General features: G+C 33.5%; 1 protein-coding gene across 1 annotated transcript in view; it reads right to left on the reverse strand.

Annotated features, from left to right (window-relative positions):
- The window catches only part of LOC142328293 (cytochrome P450 4C1-like), a 29,635-nt gene extending 7,270 nt beyond the window's left edge, over positions 1–22,365 (reverse strand). Inside the window, exons 1-7 of the mRNA XM_075371999.1 lie at positions 22,298–22,365; positions 13,311–13,514; positions 9,653–9,759; positions 7,490–7,577; positions 5,798–5,983; positions 1,905–1,974; positions 309–435 (exon numbers count right to left, since the gene is read on the reverse strand). Coding sequence (XP_075228114.1) covers positions 309–435; positions 1,905–1,974; positions 5,798–5,983; positions 7,490–7,577; positions 9,653–9,759; positions 13,311–13,514; positions 22,298–22,316 — 801 coding nt within the window. The 5' untranslated portion in view covers positions 22,317–22,365. The remainder of the gene's footprint in view (positions 1–308; positions 436–1,904; positions 1,975–5,797; positions 5,984–7,489; positions 7,578–9,652; positions 9,760–13,310; positions 13,515–22,297) is intronic.
- Positions 22,366–22,659: the final 294 nt, after the last annotated feature.

Here is a 22,659-nt window from a genome sequence, read left to right on the forward strand (position 1 = left end):
TTTCAAACATTTTAACAACACAATATATACATACACACACACACACACACACACATATATATATATATATATATATATATATATATATATATGTATTTATTATTGTAATAAATTTTCTAAGTGAAAATTTTGTATATATGCGTTTGATAATTAAATGTAAAAAAAAAAAATATTATGTAAAATATCTAGCGAAAATTGAGTGTTTATTTAGGAAAACTATGATATTTTAAAGAACGAGATATCTTCGGAACTGGATTATAAGAAAGCATTTTTTTTCAGTATTTTTAATGTTATAAGATTATGAATACCTTTTTCACGAATTTATGCAAATGTTGAACATATTTCTTGCACTGTTTTGAACGTTCTGTCATACGATATAGAATATCTGGTTGAAGATATATTTTAAAGAATCTTTCTTTAATGATATGCAATGACCTGAAATGAGATTTAATTATTTCATAATAATGTTTTTCTTTAAAAAATACATTTTTAATTTTAACTATTTTATAAATGAGTTCAAACAAATCCCTAATATTAATTAATTACACAAACTGGAAAAGTAAGTAATATATACTAATGATTCTTCTATTATTTCTACATTTTTAAGAAAATAATTTCATACACTTACATTACCTAATATCCCATTTATCATTTATTACGATTCAGTGCTATAAACCCTTCCTTTCGTTAGTGAATCTTTAATCAAATTAAAAATTTGATTAAATTCTGGATAATGAAAGAACAAATAAGAAATTATCATTTCTAAATTCATTTAGGAATATCCCTTTTTGAAGTAAGGAAAAATTAGAAATTTCGTTTTAGTACGATAAGAATGTAAAGATTCTAGTAAAGTTATTTTATTGAGTTTTCCTGAGAAACCTAATAAATTAAAATTCAATCCACGTATATCTAGATGAGTTAGAAATATACAACTAGAACCCGTTATTTATTTATGATTAAAATTGCATATTTTTCTTATTTTTTGAGTCGCTGTATAAAGTTGTTATACAACTTTATCTTCTTTGTTGTTATGTTTTATTAAATAAATGTATTCTACTTTTATTTATGTATTACTTTTACCTTTTACTATGTAGAACTTATTGATTTGTTTTCTTCTGTTTTTTAAACACTCCAGGAGCAACCGGAACCGCCATCAGACATAACATTAGTCGCTCCCTGGTGTCGTGGAAGAAAGGCTGTTCCCTTTTCTCGTCTCCCAATGGACGCTATCCTCCAACCCTACAGTATACAGCTCCGGACGTACTTCTTCCCTGTCCATCGTTCTGCGTCAGCAACTCAAACCTTGAGGGTCCCACAGGCCGTCGTCAGTAATACTCCGATCCCCCCTCATGCGTACCGGCGAGGTAGGGCAATCTAGGCCTGCAAGCTACCTCCCTGTCTTAGATGAGCTACGCTTCAACCCACATAAATATGTAGAGCAGAAGCTTTTTTTAATAATAGTGTGTGTTGTGAGTGTACTGCTGAACAGATTTTCTTGTTAAAAAATTTTACTTAAAACTTTTATGTTTCAATTAAATTGCGGATTACAATAATTTTTAAGATTAGTGTCTTTTTATCTTAAAACTATTTTTAGTAGTATTTCGTTATCTTAATCTTTTTACATCATAGAATCATCTAAATAACACACACACACACACACGCGCGCACACACACACACACACACCCCCCCCCACACACACACACACACACACACACACACACACACACACATGTATATATATATATATATATATATTTAAATAAACTTATAGCGTGTGTGGAGGTACTGGTTTTAGTGTGCACGTCGAAGTATACTTCATTTAAGAAGTTTTAAGTGTTAAATTATTATTTCTATAATTTTAATAATATTTCTTAAATCCAAATAAATTAACTGCATTACTTACGGCAATAGATATTTTGCAAAATCTGAAGTGTTATGTATCTGCTCAGAAGTCTTGATGTTCATTTGGGTACCTGGATGTGAAAAGTAAAACTATACGTAATTTAGCAAATTTTTTTTTAATTTTAATGTTTTAAATGTGGAATCATTAGCAGACAATATAGTTTTTAATATAATATCTCTGCTGGTACTGTGAATGAATAATCCAAAAAATAATTTTCTTTTACTAAAACAAAGTAACACAATAAAACTTAAGACTTTTTAATAGTAAATAATTGACTGTTAAATCTAGATATTGATATTTTAATATTAGGTCGCGGATACCGGTGTTGTTTGGTGATTGGGGTTCAATTAACTACACATCTCAGGAATGGTGTCAGGTCGACCATTCCAGAGTATTCCATACTATGAAGGAATACCTTATGGTGGATCCGGAGGTTAAACAGAATAAAGAGAGATACTGATATGAAGCTTGTACATCACACAGTAATTTCAATCATTTTTTAAAGCAATTGCAGTATTGAGATAATTTCTTGATGATGCTTAATACGCAGAAGTTGCAAATTTTAGGTGTTTATGATGAAAATTTATATTTAATCAAAATAGATTTTTATTCTAATTATACATCTTTTATGATACATTTTTATGTGCGTTGTTCATAATATTTGTGAGTCACTGATGACTCATTTACCTAAGAAAGATCACTAATATCGGAATGATAATGACTGGTTTTTCTGATTTAAAAAAAAAATAGTTTAGAAAATATCTTCCGTTAAATTATTTTAGGAGGTATTGGTATTAAAAGAGTTTAGTATGTTGAAAGATTAAAATAAATAATATACTGGGTCTAACTACCTATCCATTTTCTGGTTCATTTATTTGATAGATCCTTCTACTTTTCTGTAACGCTGAACGAGCGATGGAAGTTTTCTTCGTGTTTTGGACTGGTTGAAAAATAAAAACCTGTTTCATTTTTCTAAAATTACTTATTAATTAAATTATATTAATAAACATAGTTCATTTTTTCTGCATATTATTTTTTAAAGAATTCCAATTATTAAAATTACGTAAAACGATTCGAAAGTATTATGTAAAATAAATCTTAATATTAACGGAACGGAACGCAAGAATGGCGGGAGTTTCTTACAGATCGCAGAGCCTGGACAATGTTCCTTGTTGCTGTATCTTTCTATTATCGGGCGGGTTTCATGGGTTGTTTAATGGCGGTTATAAATTTTAAGTTTTATATGGACGGATTTGGTAATTTGTGTTCCTATCCGAATGGACCAGCGTGAAATTTATTTACTGGGTCTGACCGTGGGACACTAAGCTTTTGAGCCTAGTACACCCAGCGTGATTCCCCCTCAGTCGGTCCGCTGAAGTCCCTTAGCTACTAGTACCTTATGGACTAGCTGGAATACGCCTACCCCTTCTCCGGAGGGAGTCCCATATGCTGACTGAATTAAATTGTGGTCTCTTAGTTGGTTGGTGGGGGTGTTGTCTAGGTTTTTAATAGTGTTAAGAAAATTTAATTGTGAAAACGGTCACTTCCGCAATCGGAATTTTCGCGAAATTTCCATTTATAGGTTACGCGATATAGAGGCTCTTGAACCTGGTGTGTCATTTTTTGACTCCCGTACCACCTCTTCACGGTGGTTCATCTAATACGGCATGACGCCGTTTTCCTATACCCTGTGGAGTAGGGACCTCACGGCAGACGTTCCGCAGATGGCCGTGTTTCGACACGGCCGATCTTCGAACGGTCTGCGTGCTTGCGCCGCCCCCACCTCTTATACGGTGTGAAGTACGGCGTTTCTGACGCACCACGGTGCTCCACATATCGTTCGCATCGCTATGTTTTGGACGGCTTCTAATTTCTTTTGAAGCGTGGAGTTCAACAAGGCTCCCTATGCCGGGTAAGAGTCGCCTAAGCGTATGTTAGAGTCGGCAAGACGTATAGCCGAAAAATGAGCAGTTTTGTCGCCAGTGGATATGGGCTGGCAATTTTCAGTAGAGTATAGTGAGACCCTATTGACCTTTGCACTTTGGGTCACATATTTAACATGTTCTCCTAAGGTAAGCCGTTTATCCAGGACTACTCCCAAGCACTTGACTGTTTTCCCAAAGGAAATTTTCTCTAGTGGGATTTCCAGTTGCCTGGCTGGAGCACTTGTCTTGTATGTGAACATCACTACCACAGATTTCTCACCGTTGACCTCGATTCTCCACATAATCGAGCCACGTCTCTACTAGATCCCAATTGCCTTTGGAGTCTCTCGATCGCTTATTCTACACTTCTGAATTCATAATAATAATATACATATATATGATATATGACAAGTGGGCGGTGGTACACGGAAGCGAGTGGTGTATGGTACCACGTTTATTCCCCCACCGATTTTAGGTCAGCTCTAAGAGCTAGTTTCGTGGCTCAGTAGCCGTTTGTGCACAGACATTCGGTCTTATGCTTTAGGGCGACCGATTGGGGTGGTGGCGGCAGAAATGCCAAACAAACCAAAAAATTCTTCTCCCTTATCAGAAAACTCCGGTGAAGATGAACGGGGGTGAGAAGGATGAGTTTGGATTAAATAGGTTTCCATTAAGAAAGAATCGTCTGAAGAGTACTAAAATTAGTATTAAGAAGAGTGCTAAAATTAGTATTAAAATTTAACTTAATATTAAGTTATTATATTATTTTTGACTTTGATGGCAAGTCTGTCTTTCCATCTTTTTTATTTTTTAAAATAAAAAGTAAATAGGTTAAAACTAGAAGCAATTTAATATAATATATTGAAATTATTTATTATATTTTATTTGATTTACATAAAGTCCAATTTAATAGCTTAATTAATTAAATTAAATTAAGAAAAAAATGAACAATTAACAAATTGAATTAATTTGTTATATTATGTTAAATTAAGTAATATTAATTTAATAACATTTAATAACAAATTTATTATATTTTATAAATACAATATTAATATTTATAAATTAATTAAATTAAATTAATCTAAGAATTAGGAATAAAATTATCTGTAAAAGTTCAATATATTCACTAATAAATTAACTAGTATTAAATCAAATCAGTTTTTAAACCAAGATTTAAAACTTATCCGGTTATTGACAATATCAGAGTGGCATGTGGCTTACGGCCTGGGTAGACAACCTAACGGGAAACCTACCGGGTTGGTCTAGTGGTTAACGCGTCTTTCCAAATCAGCTGATTTGGAAGTCGAGAGTTACAGCGTTCAAGTCCTAGTGAAGCCAGATATTTTTACATGGATTTGAATACTAGATCGTGGATACCGGTGTTCTTTGGTGGTTGGGTTTCAATTAACCACACATCTCAGGAATGGTCGAACTGAGAATGTACAAGACTACACTTCATTTACATCATACATATCATCCTCATTCATCCTCTGAAGAATTATCTAAACGGTAGTTACCGGAGGCTAAACAGGAAAAAGAAAGACAACCTAACGGGATTTTGCCGACGTAATATAGTCAGGGACACAGATACGCCGGAAACGAAGCAGACAACCAACACACAAGCTCTAGTAACACACACTAACGCAGAAGCACTATTTTTAACACAACCTTCAACTTCTCAACAGACACCTAATATTAATCAATTAATTTTGTAGCTAAAAGTTTACTGAATAAATTAATATTCAAAGAATATCCTGACGAACATCGATTTAAATTAAATATTTAACGAAATCTCTTTAAATTAAAAAGTGATTTAGAACAAAATACAAAGCAAAAAAGGCATAACTAGGAACAGAATGATTGGCAATTTTTATGGTACAGGTGGCAATTTTTTTTAGTGATAAATACCTTAATGCTAGTTATGTGTGTTATAATAATGTGATTTAATAATTTTTATTTTTCAATTACCACAAAGTATATCCAGGGTCGTTCTTGCGACATATTCGTGTATATCAAATGGAAGTGCATCAATTTTCTCTTCCAATACATTAACAAGAATTTTACTTTCTTCATTAAAACATTTTGTAAAACTTTCTAGTATTTTCTGATTGAAGGTAGGATTAACCATCTTACGTAATTGTTTCCAATTTTCTCCTATAAAAAAGATTAATAAAGATATAAATAAAAAAATAATAATTTTCGGTGTTGATAAAACACTAGAGCCGGTATTTGTAGGTACAGCGGAACTGTCGTAACAGATTGACAGGGATAAAAAAAAATCAGTATTATTAAAAAAAAAATAGCTATTCTAATGATAATTACATTAGAAATATAATGAGATAATATTTGTTTAATAAAATACTTAAAATTAAAATAAGAGTTGAATTCTTTATCTCATAATTTTGTTTCATATTTACTTATATTTCTACTCATATTCCTAACTTTCATATTTATTTGCTCATTCATATTTTTTTTCATAAATGGTTTAATAAAAGATTTTTTCATTAAAAATAGTATGTATTACTGTAACCAAAATACAAATAAAATTATTTTAATTCAAGTAACATTTCAGATTAGATTTATAACATAATGAAAAATATATTGTAAAACTCATCATTTAATTAGTTAAATTTTTTATAAAGCAGGAATCTTTTTTTTAAAATTATTAAAAAATTTTGGGGAAAAATTTATAAACAATCACTTAATGAATCACCTTAATAGAACAAATTCTTTTTCATACATGTTTTTGAAAATGAAAAAATAAACTCGTTATCAAATTTCTCTTTTGCATCATAGCTGTTCCAACATGAATCAAAATGCAGGTCTTTTAAAGCTAATAGTACAACTTTATTACTACTAATAGTAATTAAATTCCAATTCGTATGGTGTGTAATATTCACTGATAAAAAATCAGGTGAAAAAAATAAAAATGTAACTTCATTTTTTGGATAATTCTATGGGCTAAGTGCGATTCGCGTTTGGTATGCATAGTATAAGAACAAAATTAAATTAGCCAGTACACAATAAAAATCATTATTAAAAAGTGGGAAAATATCAACATTTTTAAATAGTCAGTTTTTTAACTTCTTTAATATATGAAAAAATTAGTAATAAAAGCAGACAGCATTGATAAACATTGTTTTTTAAATTATTCTGTAGTGCAGAAAAATATTGATACATAATCAGCAAAAATGTAAGACTGAATACGCAGACAAGATTGACCTTGATATTAGACCAATCTTCAGTGTTCGCTACGCATCTAGCGGATAAATCGAGAACTAAACATAGGTGGTAAGATTCGTTATATAGTAAAAGTTAAAAAGTGTAAAAGATCGTTAATAGTATGAGTAAGGAGTCTACCTGATTAAAGCATTCATTGTGACTTACATATATATACACACAGGGAATGTTAGCGTGTTATTTGTTTAAATGAATTAACGTTAATCTCATGGCATTTCTAAAAAAGAGAAGCAAAGCTAGTCAACGTTTCTGAACTGTTCATGATCTAAGCCTGATAACAGGAATTAGAATTTAGATATCAGTAACAGTAACAACAATTATTAGGAAAAAATAATCTAGGTAAATTAAAAAAGAAATGTAGAACATAAGTAAAATAAAAATAACGTAAACAAATTAAGAATGAATTCAAACTTATTTTACCTGATGCAATAAAAATTCCTTCTCCTATTGGCTTAAAATATTGATAACACGGATCTTTGTTTGTTGCATATTCGCTTATCAATATTGCCTGAACAAATAAAGAAAAAAAAGTAATTTTAAATATTTCTTTCATTCTTAATATAGTGTGATAGATGTATTTATATATATAGAACAATTAGCTTAACTAGCCATGCATCAAAAATCTAAACTAGAATTCAGTACAAAAGAATTGAGAGGAGAATGGAAGAAGTGTTAGGGGAAGACCAATTTGGTTTCAGGAATAGTATAGGGACAAGGCAAGCAATTTTAGGGCTCAGATTAATAGTAGAAGGAAGATGAAAGAAAAACAAACCAACATACTTGGCATTTATAGACCTAGAAAATGCATTTGATAACGTAGACTGGAATAAAATGTTCAGCATTTTAAAAAAAATTAGGGTTCCAATACAGAGGTAGAAGAACGATTGCTAACATTTGCAGGAACCAAACAGCAACAGTAATAATTGAAGAACATAAGAATGAAGCCGTAAGGGAGTTAGACAAGGATGTTCCCTAACTTTGCATAGAACTAGCAATTATTGATGTTAAAGAACAATTTAGATCCGGAGTAACAGGGCAAGGTGAAAAGATAAAGATGGTACGATTTGCTGATGATGTAATAATTCTAGCTGAGAGTAAAAAGGATTTAATAGGAACAATGAACGACATGGATGAAGTCCTACGCAAGAACTACCACATAAAAATCATTTTGTTTTTTATATAATAATATATTATTTCTCCCTTTTTCAGACAGAAAAACGGGATTTCTCTCTTCATATTGAAGTTTTTAATTGTGTTTTTAATATTTTAATGAATATTGCTATGGGATTAAATGAACAATGATATAATTCAATTTAATTTTATAAATAATTGTTTAATTAGTATTCAACACCATTCAGCAGTTATCAGTGTATGCACGCGTGTATGTGAACGGTTAAAGCACACTCTAAAACTTATTGGTAGATAAGGTGGTCATTGATCAATCATTAATCATAAATGATCAATTTTAATGGAAAATAATGAAAGCAACTGGGCTATTTTGAAAAGTTTTCCTAAGTTTATATTGTGAAAAATTGTACTGTAAAAATTGTTACTGTTAAATGAAGGGTAAATAGAATCAATATCAAAGTACGATATCTCGTTGTTTTGACAATCATAAAATGTACGTCACACCAAAACAATTTAATGTCAATTAAAACAGAGGAGCTAATCTGTCGTATTAACTAATCTGTAGTATCTGCGTAAGTAGAAGGCTTAAAAAGTGATTGGTTTCTCATCTTCTTATTCACCCATTTAAATAAATTACTGCAAATCATCATACCAAGTCTGTTAAATAACGGACTATACTTAGCCATGTAAAAGAACAATTATTTTGTTCATCTCGGTGTTTTTTTGTACAATGATACAACATTAGTTCCAGAGAAAGAAAATTAATTTAGTACCGCTTGAATACCAGATGATTTACCACATAACAAGTATAATATGAAAAACTGCGCCAGTTGCTAAAAAAACAACATATTATTTTACTCCTAACTAAAAGTCCATTTTCAAGAAGAAATTTTGATATTAATAAATTACCTAGCAATGTAAGTTAAAAGAATTCCGGTAGTTTCCTAAGATTGATGAGATGAGAAAGGGTGGCAGTTAATTTTTAGTGTAGATCAATTCTTAAAAACGTAAAAACAAAACTACAGGAAAGTGAATTTTGGGGGTGGAGATGAAAAAAATGAAACGACAATTAACAAGACTGTAAAAGGGTCTACTTCTGCAAATAATTGATAAACAAAAATGAAATCGCTAGAATGTGATTAACCCGCGTGTGAGTTTGTAATTCGACAGTCGTATGTCGTATGTTTGCGTGTATTAACGCACTACGTACAATGAAATCATGTATTGTCTACATAAGATTTTTCTTCTATATATCATAAGATATATAAAAAAATAATAATTAACTATTAATTTATATATTTTTTGAAGGATTAAATAATTTATAATTGAATAATATTATCTACAGTATCTAATAAGTTGAATACATGTCGTTTACAAACAACGTTTAGGTCCAATAAATGACTACTTTGCTTATAAAATAAATATGAAATTTAATTTTTTCAGTTAAATACATACCTCAACATGTCTTGGTTCTGTCAAAATAAGCCACAAGTATGGACCTAACCACAAACGAAATGAACTTCCATATTCTTCAACTAATTGCATTGATCTATGAATTAATTCTGAAAAACAAATAAATAAAAAAATGGAAGATATGTTTACTAATTATGTTCATATTTAATTAACATCAATTTGAAACTAAATCTCAAAAAAAATTTCTGTATTTAAAATGATGTAACTTTATCCATACATGCATGAATCCTGAAATCATTCATTTACACCGAATTTTTTATTATTTTTTAATTATATTCATAAATAAATTGCAAGTACAAGCACCCAGATTTTTATGATAGACAGTTGTTAAATATTTCTTATCACTGCCTTAGAGTTTAACATAAACATTTTATCGCTTCTTACTTAATGTGTTTAAAATATACATTTTTAAAGGGATTGAACATCTCTTTAATTTTTATTACCGAAAGCTAGTATTGATTAACTTTAGCATTAAAATAATTCTGTATTTTTAAAGAAATAAACATATAAAATAAAGCGTACTGGATGGGAAGAGAAAAATGTCCGTTGTTTGCGTAATTAAAATTAGGTTTTTCCTTACAAATGTACGGAAATTTATTTAAAAAAGTATGGAATGCAATTTACACACACACACACACACACACACACACACACACACACACACACACACACACACACACACACACACACACACACACACACGCACGCACGCACACACGCACAGAGAGAGAGAGAGAGAGAGAGAGAGAGAGAGAGAGAGAGAGAGAGAGAGAGAGAGAGAGAGAGAGAGAGCGAGAGAGAGAGAGAGAGAGCGAGAGAGAGAGAGTGTGTGTGTGTATAAAGATGTTTTCCCGAGATTTTTATACCCTTTCCTCTCTGTGAAAGTAATGGAATAAATTCATGAAATGCTTCGTTTGCGAGTTACGGCTACCGAAACTTTCGCTCTTTTTTCAGCTACGCCGGTGAAATGAGGTCGTACTAAAATTTTTAGGACGTTAGTTAAGGGGCCAAATTACTGATTTCTTATTGTCCTTGAATTAAAAAATCGAATTAGATATGTCTCAAAACCTAAAAATATCTGCAATACTTTTTGAGAAATTTGAGGTGAAATCCAGAAAACTGAGGTACGAAACCCTGTTTCTTATGTTAGAAGTATAATTTTGTTAAATGGGAAATAAACATATAAGAATATTAAACAAAATATTAGAGAATTTATTTCTGAAAAAAATTTGTTACGATAAGTTGAGGAAAACAAAGAATGTTTCAAAAATTTGAATTTTGTTTAGAAACACTGCTATACTACATTTGTCAGAAAAGTACTTATTTAACATAAACAAAAACCAAATTTGGTTTTTGTTTACAAAAGAAATATTTGTTCCAGAAAAGAGATTGTGTAGGTCCAAAATGCGGAATTTCACACGCATCTTGTGTCGTTTCCAGTCACTTAAACCATCATTTTCCTGAGAAATGGATTGGTCATAGAGGTCTACATTCCTACCCACATAGATCGCCTGATCAACCACCTAAAATCTTTGCTTCTGGGGTTGGATGAAAAATATTATATAAAAAAGAAAATACATTCTCATGAAGAAACAATTGTCCGTAATATGGATGCGGTTCAGCAACATAAGGATGTTCAGTTGAACAGAAAATATGTACTGTGTTTTTGTGTGTGATTGTAAAAGTATTGTACCATTGTTTATAAAATTTATACATTATTTATTTAGTGTATTTGTTGCACATATAACTGAAAAACTATAAAAATTGAAGTAACATTATTATATTTTAACAACAAAGTAACTTTAAAGATGTAAGTTGTCTTTCAGATATTCATTTTGTTGTCCCCAAGAATGAAGCAATGTGGGTAAATTTTTAACTTTTGATCAACGATTTATATGTTCCAAAAAAATCAATCGGGGGGATTTATTTCAGGCGTACTATCCAAGCCTTTAGTCTACCTCGATTAATTGATTTATTGGGAAATTTTCTATTGAGATAATAGATAAAAGCATTATTGAAATGCACGGTGATCCTTCATATTAGAAAATAATACATGTTCTAGTCCTTCGAGTTATGCTAACTCATATTTACAACGTTCAAGTAATAATGACTCGCATGTTTTCGATTGAAAATATTAAGTCCAATAAAATTTTGTTTAATATACTTTATCAGCCATTTGCTGAAAAATGATGTTTAAAATTGGTTTCAATATAAATTTTTATTTCTTAAAAAGTACCAAGAGATAAGATATAATTCTTTATTTATTAATCGCTGGCACAAATGATGTAGCAAAGTTCATTAACCATTGCAAGGTACTATTGATTTCTACAGAAGTTCATGGAAATACGGTTTTCCAGTAGAAAAACTAACTCATCCATTTGTAATGAGTTCTATTTAACAGTTGTTAAATAAATTTTTATGGATAAATGTTTGGTTGTCCAGAATAACAGTCGGGAAATGTGATAATATACGCTGTGTTTACATTGGGGTTGACAATTTTTGTACCATCGTTTATACCATAATTGATACATTATTTATTCAGATATATTTGTTGTATATATAACAGAAAACACTAAAAATTGAAGTAACATTATTATCTTTTAACAACAAAGTAACTTTAAAGATGTAAGTGGTCTTTCAGATATTCATTTTTTTGTCTCCAAGAAACAGTGTTGGTAAATTTTTTTTAACTATGGATCATCGATTTATATGTTTCAACAAAATTCAATCGAGAGGATTTACTTCAGGCGTACCATCGAAGCCTTTGATCTACCTCGATCAATTCATTTCTTGAGAAATTTTCAATTCAGATAACGAGTAACAGAGTTATTAAAATGCGCTGGTGAATCTTCATATTAGAAAATAATACGTGTTCAAATCCATAGAGAGACAACCTCTCAGTGTTGTGGTAACTCAGATTTACATCGTCAAGTAGCCATGACTCGTAAATTTTCCATTCAAAACATTAAGTCCAATAAAATGTTTTCTAATATGCTTTATCAGCCGTTTGTTGGAAAATGATATTTAAAAATGGTTCCAATATCAATTTTTATTTTTTAAAAACTACCAAGAAGTAAGGTATAATTTTTTTTTTATTAATCGCTGAGAGAAATGAATTAGCAGATTTCATTAACCATTGTAAGGTACTATTTATTTCTACAGAAATTCATGGAAATACGGTTTTCTACTAGAAAAACTAATTCATCAATTTGTGTAAAAAATATTTTTCATGAAGCATATGCCATTACCGTAAGGAATGGAAAACCAGAAATACATTGAACATCGTATTATTAACATATATTATTGGTATAATTTTGCAAACAACTAATTTAGTAAACTTTATTGCTCTTTCTACTTAGCTTGCAGAAAGCACAGGTTACCTTTCTTACTGAAATGTTTATCAAGTATAAAGGAAAAATTATGGACTACAATTTTTCATTCATGTTAATTTTAAACAGTGTACGTAGAACATAACGGTAGGTCAAATTTATAATTTAAAAAAATTATTATTAGGTGTTTTAATTACACATTTTTATTTTCATTGCATAACGTTGATTTTTTTTAATGCCAGGAAACAAAAATCTATGAATAAATTAAACGTATTAAATACTTATAGATAGGTTATTAGTTTCTTACTTACGACGTGTATCGAGACCAAAATATAAATGAGCATTTCCAATGATAGGCCATATCGGAGGACCCGGGATCTTTTTAATAGTTCTTTCTATTCTAATTATTTTCCAGTATTGACAGACTAATGACGTAGCTAGAGGTGCCATAATAGCCAATAATATTTTACACCATGGTATTCCTAAATCTTCTCTGACAATTGACATCCACGCCACTATAAAATAGTTTAAAAAATCAATTAAAAAATAGTACAAAAATTTAATTTCGAAGATAGTCTTCGGGGTAGAAAGGAGAAACTAACGGATTAAAACAATCAATTTTCTGTAAAAGAAAAGTAAATAGAAATTAATTTAACAATAAAAATTAATATTACATTTAATACATTTTTTTGCAGTTAAACAATTTGTTCGTAGTATGTTTATTATTAGTTTAAATTAATAATTTGTTTCACATTCGAATCTAATTGATATTAAAGATAAATTATCAATTATAGGATATAAATATATTCTAATTATCAGCACCATGAATAAATTTAATGATTAAAGAAAATAACCACACGGAAATAACTAAGTTGAAATTTTAAAATTAAATAAAAATTTGATAACATATGAGAAGGTTAGGAAATATTTTATTAAAATTAAAAATGTTACCGATTGTTACATAATTACTTCAGTTTGAAAGTATAATATTCAGTCAGAATTCTCAGAATCAGATTATTTTATTTGGAAGAAGGAACAAATTACATGAATTTATTTTAAAACAAGATTTTATGTGATTTAAAAAAGTGAAAACTTCCGAAACAAAGGCATCTTTAGTTCACATGTAGATAAACCATTTGTGGACAATATTCACAAAATAACAAGCTGCTTCTCCCCTATTTGACCAAATATACTTTATATCTCATATGAAGTATTAAAATACACTTTTATTTTAAAATAAGAATATAATGAAAATATTTGTAGCATATAATAAAAAATTAATTCTTTCTCTTTATAAGTTTAATAACATTAATATAGCATTAAGAGTTGAAAAAACCGTTTATAAAACATACTGCGGTTCAAAAAAAAAAAATTTATACATACATAGGACTTCCAAATATTATTCCTATGAGACTAAAACTTCAAAAAATTAGTTGTTTCAAAATATATTGGTAAACAACTGCAAAAATAAATTTTTAGATTGTTTGGATAAATTCTTTGTTACGTAATGAATAATTGCGATCACGACATTACATTTCCTTTAATCATAACTGCTTAATTCTCATATGTTTGGTAATTTTAATTTCGTTAACAAAAGGTTTGATGGTAATTCATCATATTAATCATCATTCCATAAAGATAAATGTCCTTTAATTTTATAGAACTACTTTTGATTATAATAAGAGTATAATCTGTTATATGAATGAAAATTTAATGTAATATACGAGTCAATTGTTAAAAGAAGGAAACAAAAAAAACAATAATTGAACAACATTTTCCAATATAGTTGCATATACAATAAGTTGTTTCAATATTCATAATCTTATCATTGTCATGACATAGATTCATGACTTGTTTTATGCAAAATTTTGCTTATTCTTAATTTTTCTTACTTGTAGAACCTCAAATCAAAAAAAAAAATAAAAATAATAATTAATAAAATCTTATGATTTCAATTTTTAGCTAATATTGATTTGTGTGAAAAAATCACAAAAATAAATAGATATAAATGCATAGTATCAAGAAATGTGCCTACCATGAAATTATAGATATTTATTTATTCGTTAGCACTGAATTTTCCATTAGTATTACAGGTTTTGAAGCTCATAATACTTACTACCCATAAACCCATTAATCCTAAGATACTTTTTATAAAAGTCTTTTAATTTTATTTATAATAAAACAACAGTGAATTTCATGGAATCTGATTATTAATACTAAGATTTGGGATAAATTTAGATCAACTTTTATTATTACCTACAACACACTATCGTGCGGATCACTAGGGGTAAGCTCGATACTAGGGATACTACGGGTAGTGTTGGGATACTTCCAACTTGGATGGAGTATCGATGACACGGTGGCGAATTTGGGCAGGATTCAGGACGGTATCCCGGCAACCAGGGTGCTGTTTGCTGTGAACGCTAACGCCAAGACTTCTGCCTGGGGCTCACCAGTCACAGTCCCCAGAGGAGCTGGTCTCAAACAGTTCGGTGAACCAGCAAACTCTACTTGATTAATGATGCAAAACAAACGCTAACTTTCTCTTGCAAACTGAGGGAAAGTTACGTCGACGTTACTTTGGTACCGGGCGACCTGCTACGAAGTACAAGTAGTTGGACTGTCTGGCCCGAGGCCAGTGTGAGCGATCAAAGGCTTATAACCTATCAGATCGTTTACGGGGACGGTCTAATAGCTCCAAATTCTGGTCGCTATAACCTAATTTTCCTGGATCAAAAGAGGCTATGGCGCGAGTGCGCTGCTGCCTTGCAGGATTTGGAATGGCGCATGGAGCAAAGGGAGGAGGTGGAATTGATGGCTGAACAATTTGCCCGGGCCATCAAGTCTGGCTGCAATAGGATCCTACGCCAATTTCAACCAACGGACGGACACTAAAGCAGTGATCAGTTCGTTGATCGGAGAGTATCTGGAGCCGTCATGACCGCTGCTTAATCACAGATTAGATGGAGCGTCTGTTAATCACAGGCGGAAACCAGAAAAAAAGTAATGGTCCTCTGACCTTAGTGTGCTGCGCGTAAGAGTTACGTCTGTTAAAAGAAGATACCAGGGTATCTTCTCCCTTGGAGATTATAGTTGATGACGTGCGCACTGAGGGTCAGCGGTCAGTAATGAGTATGTTCATGCCAAGAAGGAAGTCAGACTTATGTTATGGCAAGACTCTATGCGTGAAATGCAGCGCATCTCCCGGCAGCTTGCAAAATCATATTACTGGCCAATGCCACTACACATGCTGTCTAAGGAAAGGATCATAGTGAGGTCGGCAGTTATCGACCCATCAGCCTCTTGCCCGTAATCGGCAAGTTGCTTGAAAGGCTGGTAGTGGAACGGCTCTGGCAAAGCATTGAGGTGAACTAAATCGAGGCCAGTATATCTTCATGAAAGTGGTTGGCACCGAGGATTTGATCTTAATTGTTCTTGCCGAGATGGAAAACGCCGACTAAATAAGTTTTGGTAATTTTTATAGACATACTGGCAGCATTTCCTGCCTTGTGTTGGAGTTCTGTCCTCTGTGAGTTGGAACGTCCCAATATTCCCGTTGCCCTGCAGGCTGTAGTACATGTCTAATCGTACGGCTCTTTTTAAGTACGCGCACCTAGTTTTGGAAAATTCATTCACCAGGGGAAGACCGCAGGGTTCCGTTCTCGGTCCCCTGCTGTATAACCTGTTATTTGACGGGTTTCTGGGATTGAGTGTGGTCGTGATTACACTAACACCTGTGGCGACTTACCAGGCGTTCCTGCATACTTTGTTTCCAGATGCTTCGGAGGGTGAAGTAGAAGTCGACGTCAGAGCGGGTGAGATACTATTCCCTGGCTTGAAGGCTGTGGATCCCGTAGATATAGACGGATTAGTTCTCAACTGGCAGTGAAAAATTTCGCAGGGATTGACCAACATGTTTCAGATATATTTTACCATCTACTGCCTGTCATAAGAGTGCCTCTTTGTTATTTGTTCTGTGGGTGCCTGAATTGGGAGTGCTTTCCTACTTGTAGAAAAATGCCTTTGGTGAGGGTGCTCTAAAACGAGGTAGGTATCCGAGTGAGGTCGGCAGTTATCAGCCCATCAGCCTCTTAACGGTAATCAGCAAGTTGCTTGAAAGGCTGGTTGTGAAAAACATTAACTCTCCAAAATCGTTGCCAGTATGGCTTCACGAAAGGGTTAGGCATCGAGAATTAGATCTTAAATACTCTTGCCGAGGTGGAAAACGCAGACTGTATTGATTTGCTTGGTCTTTCTCTCGTCACCACCCCATTCGGTTGCACTAAGGCATAAGAACGAATGTCTGTACAACAAACGGCTACTGAGCCTCGTAACAGTATAGCGACGAGTATCCTGACTTAGCTCCTAAAGCTTACTTAACAGCGTGAGTTAATTAAGCGCTGTGCCATACACCTCCGGCTTACTTCTCCCAAACGCTCACTTTCATATATTTACTAAATATATATATATATATATATGAAAGGATCCAACTCTTTCGGGTCACGAAAACAAGGAACCAAGGCATGAGCTTTGAAATTGCTAGTGAGGAACAGGCAAAGCAGCTGCTGGGGGCCGATGTTCTGCAGAACATCGGGCTAAAGGCTCAGTTACTGGCCGAGCGGAGGCTGCAGATATTTCTTTTTGGTATACTGAGGGCGATAAGAGAGCAGCCCAGAGCCTGAATCATATGCATTGGTGGGTTTAAAAACACCTCCAACGTTGCTACCACCGTATTGGGAAAGGCTCTCCCAATCGATTTAGTGGTGAAAGTTCGGGCATCCATGATGTACAAATAGCGAAGAGGTAAGGAGGCCGAGGTATTTGGGATGCGGCTTCGAGCCGAGCCTGTACTGGAACGGAACGGTGATTGCAATGCAGCAGTTCTAAATTCCGAACAGTTGCCCATCTTTCGCCTGCGGAGGAAGCTTTACAGCCTTGCGATGTAAGCATGGCAGCAAGGATGGCACGCCATGACTAAGGGCAGGTCCATGTATAGATAGATTTATAGAGGCCTTGGGGGATGGTATGACTCTAGTTCGTTTTTAAGGGCAACAGGAGCCCAAGTGTTCCAACACGCGAATTTGAACCAATAATTGTTTCGGTTCCACCTTCCAGTTGATGGGATGTGCATCGCGGGGAGGTCCAGTCAAACCAACACATGATATTCGCCTGCCGAGCTCTTGATGAGGGGGGCAGAACTTAGACATCCTGGAAATAAAGGTCAAGAGAAAAATTGTCCTCTCACAAGCGGCGAGTCAATGTGGCGAGAGCCGCATTGTAGGACCGTGTGGGTGAACCTAGATGCGGTTGCTTGGTTCAACCGGCATCCATAGTTTGCTTAAGGGAAAGACTCTTACCGCATTGCTATGGGAAGCTAATCCTGAATATGGCTGACCACCAGCCAATTATTATGGCTCCAAGCGCTATAAAATGATGGACAGGTACTTATTGGCATTAAGCGACCTAGCCGTAGCAACAAATTGCTTCCTAGAAGAAATAAATTTTATATGGATATCATATATATTTTAAGTAGTTGACGAGGTACGCATTTTAGCAAATATTTGACGAGTGAGCGGTTTTGACACGTAAGCCGGTGGTGTATGGCACCGCGCTTAGTCCGCTCATGCTGTTAGGTAAGCTGTAAGTGCTATGTTAGGATACTGCTCGCTAAACTATTAGAAGTTCAATTGCCATTTGTGACGCAGATATTCAGTCTTATATTTTAGGGCAAACGAATGGGGTGGTGGTGGAAGAAATACCAAGAAAATAAAAAAAAAAAATACTGCATTCAATTCACATTAGTGTCTCCTTTAACTTAAATGTCCACTTCAGGTGGTAAGGATTCTTTTGAGGCAGAGTTAATTAGATCAAGAAAAGCTATAATTTGTGATGAAGTAATTGCTCCTTATGAGGGTAAGGTAATTAATTGTATTTGCAGGTTATTTTAGCCAAACTCTTAGTGCTATCAAACATGGTGATAAAACAAAAACAATTGAAGTGAACTTTAAATTCTACCAAGTAAGGAAAAAATTACAAATATTAGGATTTAAAATAATGCTTGTTCAGTTTATCCCACTTTCAGCAAGTGGCTATTAGGGCGTGGCATTGCTGACCATGAAGTAACTGATGATTTACCATAGGAATTGTTATAAATATAACTTCACGTATTTTATTTGAGGGATATATATACAGGTCAACAAATAATTAGAGATAAGGTAAAATTTTTAGATTGTTATGCAATTGTTAAGAAAGCCATCCATTTCCTAAAATTTGAGATGTACACAACTAAAATGAGGATGTTCTAAATTTTTTAGAAGGAGCAGCAACCACATACTTATGTTCCGACTCCATTGCTTCTAATGACTGAGAAAATGCTAAATGGTAGAGTAAATGTCATCATCCTATTGTAAAATATTATTACAGTACGATTTCTGTACAAAGGTACAAGATTAGTAGTCACAAAGAACTAAAAAAATAATATAAATTGTTGAAGTATTAACCATTTCGTCGTCAAGTGAAAAGATTTTCAGTCCCCAAATTGATTTTTCACCTACCAACAAATAAAACTTCTCTTCATACTAAAGAGCAAACGTTTCCTGTAAACTTGCCTTTGCAATGACAGACAGAAAATCGCAAGGTCAAACAGTGGAAAAAGTAGGTTTTTATGTTCCCAAATCGGTGTTTGGCCATTGAAAGCTGAACTTTGCTATGTCAAGAGTTCGAAAGATTGAATGACGTATAAGTTCAAATTGTACATGAATCGGAGCAAAAAAAGTAAATTTCCGGATTCAGAAAAGTTATTTAAAAAATATTATTTATGTAGTGATTTTCCAGTGTAACTAAATTATAACATGAAACAGTGCAAATACAAATGAATATAATAAGATAATTTATAAGGTAATGTTAGGGAATTTAAAGGAATTAATAATGGAAAAATTAAGAAAAAGTAGTATGCAAAACATTTTCAGAAACCAGACGGAATGTTTTAAAACTGAAACTAAAGAATATAATCTTTAGGAAATCTGGTAGCCCCTTGTACTTTATGCATTTTCTGTCTAAGAAAATAATATTGTATGGGATGCGCAGTATAAATATACGCAGTGTATATTGACTGCACTGATTCGACACTGAGTCAGCAGCGGCCTGGAGGGGGTGCTGTCAATTTCTTTACACTTCCGATGGATGACAGCCGCACTACAGTAGTGCGAACAGTAGGGAAGCTCTACGCGGACTTACTACGTACAATGAAAACCTCAATAAAAAAGGAGGAATCTCCTCTTCTTTCGGCGAGGAAGGAATGAAGAGTTATTTGTTCGCATTAAAGATGCAGCGAAGGCAGAGCAGTACATCACAACGCTGAGGGATAACGCTGTTAGAGTGCAGGTCGATATGAGGTCGCTACATGGTAGAAGGGCGGTGGTTCACATCCAAGATATTGATGTGGACCCCACTAGGGCTGAGGTTAGGCAAGCCATAGTGAGTCTGATTTGCGAAAATGAGGAGTACCAACACACATCTTTACGGCCTGCTTTTGGAGATACAAGAAATGTCATGGTGGTTACTTCACATACAGCGGCCCTTAAGATGTAGCTTCAGAATCGGGTGGGTTCTTTGAAGGGCTCACATTAGGGAAGATCCCGATAAATGTTAAAGGTTTTCGGGACCCTGGCAAAGAAGTTCTGACTGCCGTGGCCCGGGCAGAACATATTTATGTTTTATTTGTGGTAGAATGGGCCACAAAATCAAGGAGTGCCGGGAGGAAATGAAGTGTTTAAATTGCGGTAAAGTTGATCATCGTACCAGAGGTAGGATGTGCGGTTTTCCTCGTAATGATTAAGTTGGTTCTGTCAAATGTTAGACATTTGACGGTGTTAGACTAGGAGACTGGTATTGATCATCTGGCGACTAATCAGGAAGTAAAAGATGTCTTCTTTGCAACTGTTGATCGTGTGCTTCTGAAGAGACTGTCACAACACATCGATATTATAGTCGCGAATTGCTCTAGAAAGATCGTAAATGTAGATCGATCGGCTTACAACCGGTTTATTACAAGATTTCATCTGTCGGAAGATCGCTAAGTATCCAGTAAATGGTAGGAGATATAAATCTGCATATTGATGGTTGCCAGCAATTGCCGAGACGCGGCGAGCTCTCCAGCGTATTAGGCAGCGCATGCAACGACGTCGGCTAAACGGTGGTGTCGGATACCAACCCGCAGCACATATATATCTTGAAAACCGACAAACCTTAAACTATAGACTTAAACTTATTAACTAATAGAAATCCGTGGGGGCGAGCCAACCAAATATTTAAGAAGCATCTTGGGAGATGACTGCTCGTTCTCACCGAAGATCAAGTGGTCGCGCAGATAATTAAGCTATTTCCTTGTTCAGAGCAGGATATCACCGAGGATATAGATAGAGATAGAGGTAGATTCACCGATAAAAATGTCTAAGGCTATCCTTATATTAATCCATAAGAAAAGCCCCGGACCTGACGGGATTCCCGCCGCGGTATTTAAAGGCCTCCTCAGGACTTTGACTTGGGAAATATTTGTTCCCAATTTTGGCCTTATAAATTAGACATTTCTGACATGGTGGAAAGATTTTCGCCCGGTCTTCCTTTCGAAAGCCAGGAAGTAGGCTTCCTCGATAGAGTTACAGCGCATGGATACTTTGAGGCATACTTACATCGAATTGGGCAGGGGGAGTCTCCCCATTACATGTACTGCAATTTTCCAATGAAGGGCTGGTGACTCCGGGCGTGATTTGGAGAGGGAAAATTTAAGACCGAAACTTGGCCATCGGGTGGGGTCCGGAGACGACATTGTCGGGCCCGGTTACCCCTCTCGACCGTTTGTAAAGACGAATCCTAGTTCCTGGAGAAGGAACGACATAGTCGGGCTCGATTACCCCCCATGAGGATTAGATGATGGCAAGATTATGATTCGACCTGGGGGCAGACCTGCCATACTAAAAATGTTGCTGGTACGTGGAGAAGTCCGTTGAAGTAAATGGACACTGAACTGTGTCGAGCTTTACTTAATTGTATGTCCAAACCAAAGGAGTAGGGGATAAATAAAAAACAAAAAAATTTACATGAACATCTTAGCAATGATATACTGATTATATGCGCGTAAAAACTGGAAAGAAAAAAAATTTTTTTTTACAGAAGCTCATTCTGAATGAAAATCTTTACCTTACGAAAGCGATCTTTACTAAGAAAATAACTGAAATACATGTATCCCATCGTACAGATGTATGTAAGAAGAATGCAAAATTTCTGATATTACACTTACTTGTCATGTTTAGATCCATATTTACACAGGGCAATAACGTAGATCTATCTATCTATCTCCTAAGTCAGTAGAACAAGAACTGCTCTTGACATCTACGTAATTGCAAAAATTTCTTTAGTTACGACTGTGTAATGACCTTCACAATTTTTGAATACGACAAATGTTAACTGGGGTTGAATAATCATCGTCATTTAATAAAATTTCCATGAATTTTAATAGAATTATAAAATTTAAATAAAACAAAGGTTGATTAAGATAATTTTATCTAAATACATTGTAATAGTATGAAAATATATGTTAATAATATAATTAACTGTAACTTAATTAACACTGATAAACATAATTTTTAATTCCTAACACAC

This window comes from Lycorma delicatula, chromosome 7 (assembly GCF_047948215.1).
Source record: "Lycorma delicatula isolate Av1 chromosome 7, ASM4794821v1, whole genome shotgun sequence".
Taxonomy (NCBI): domain Eukaryota; kingdom Metazoa; phylum Arthropoda; class Insecta; order Hemiptera; family Fulgoridae; genus Lycorma; species Lycorma delicatula.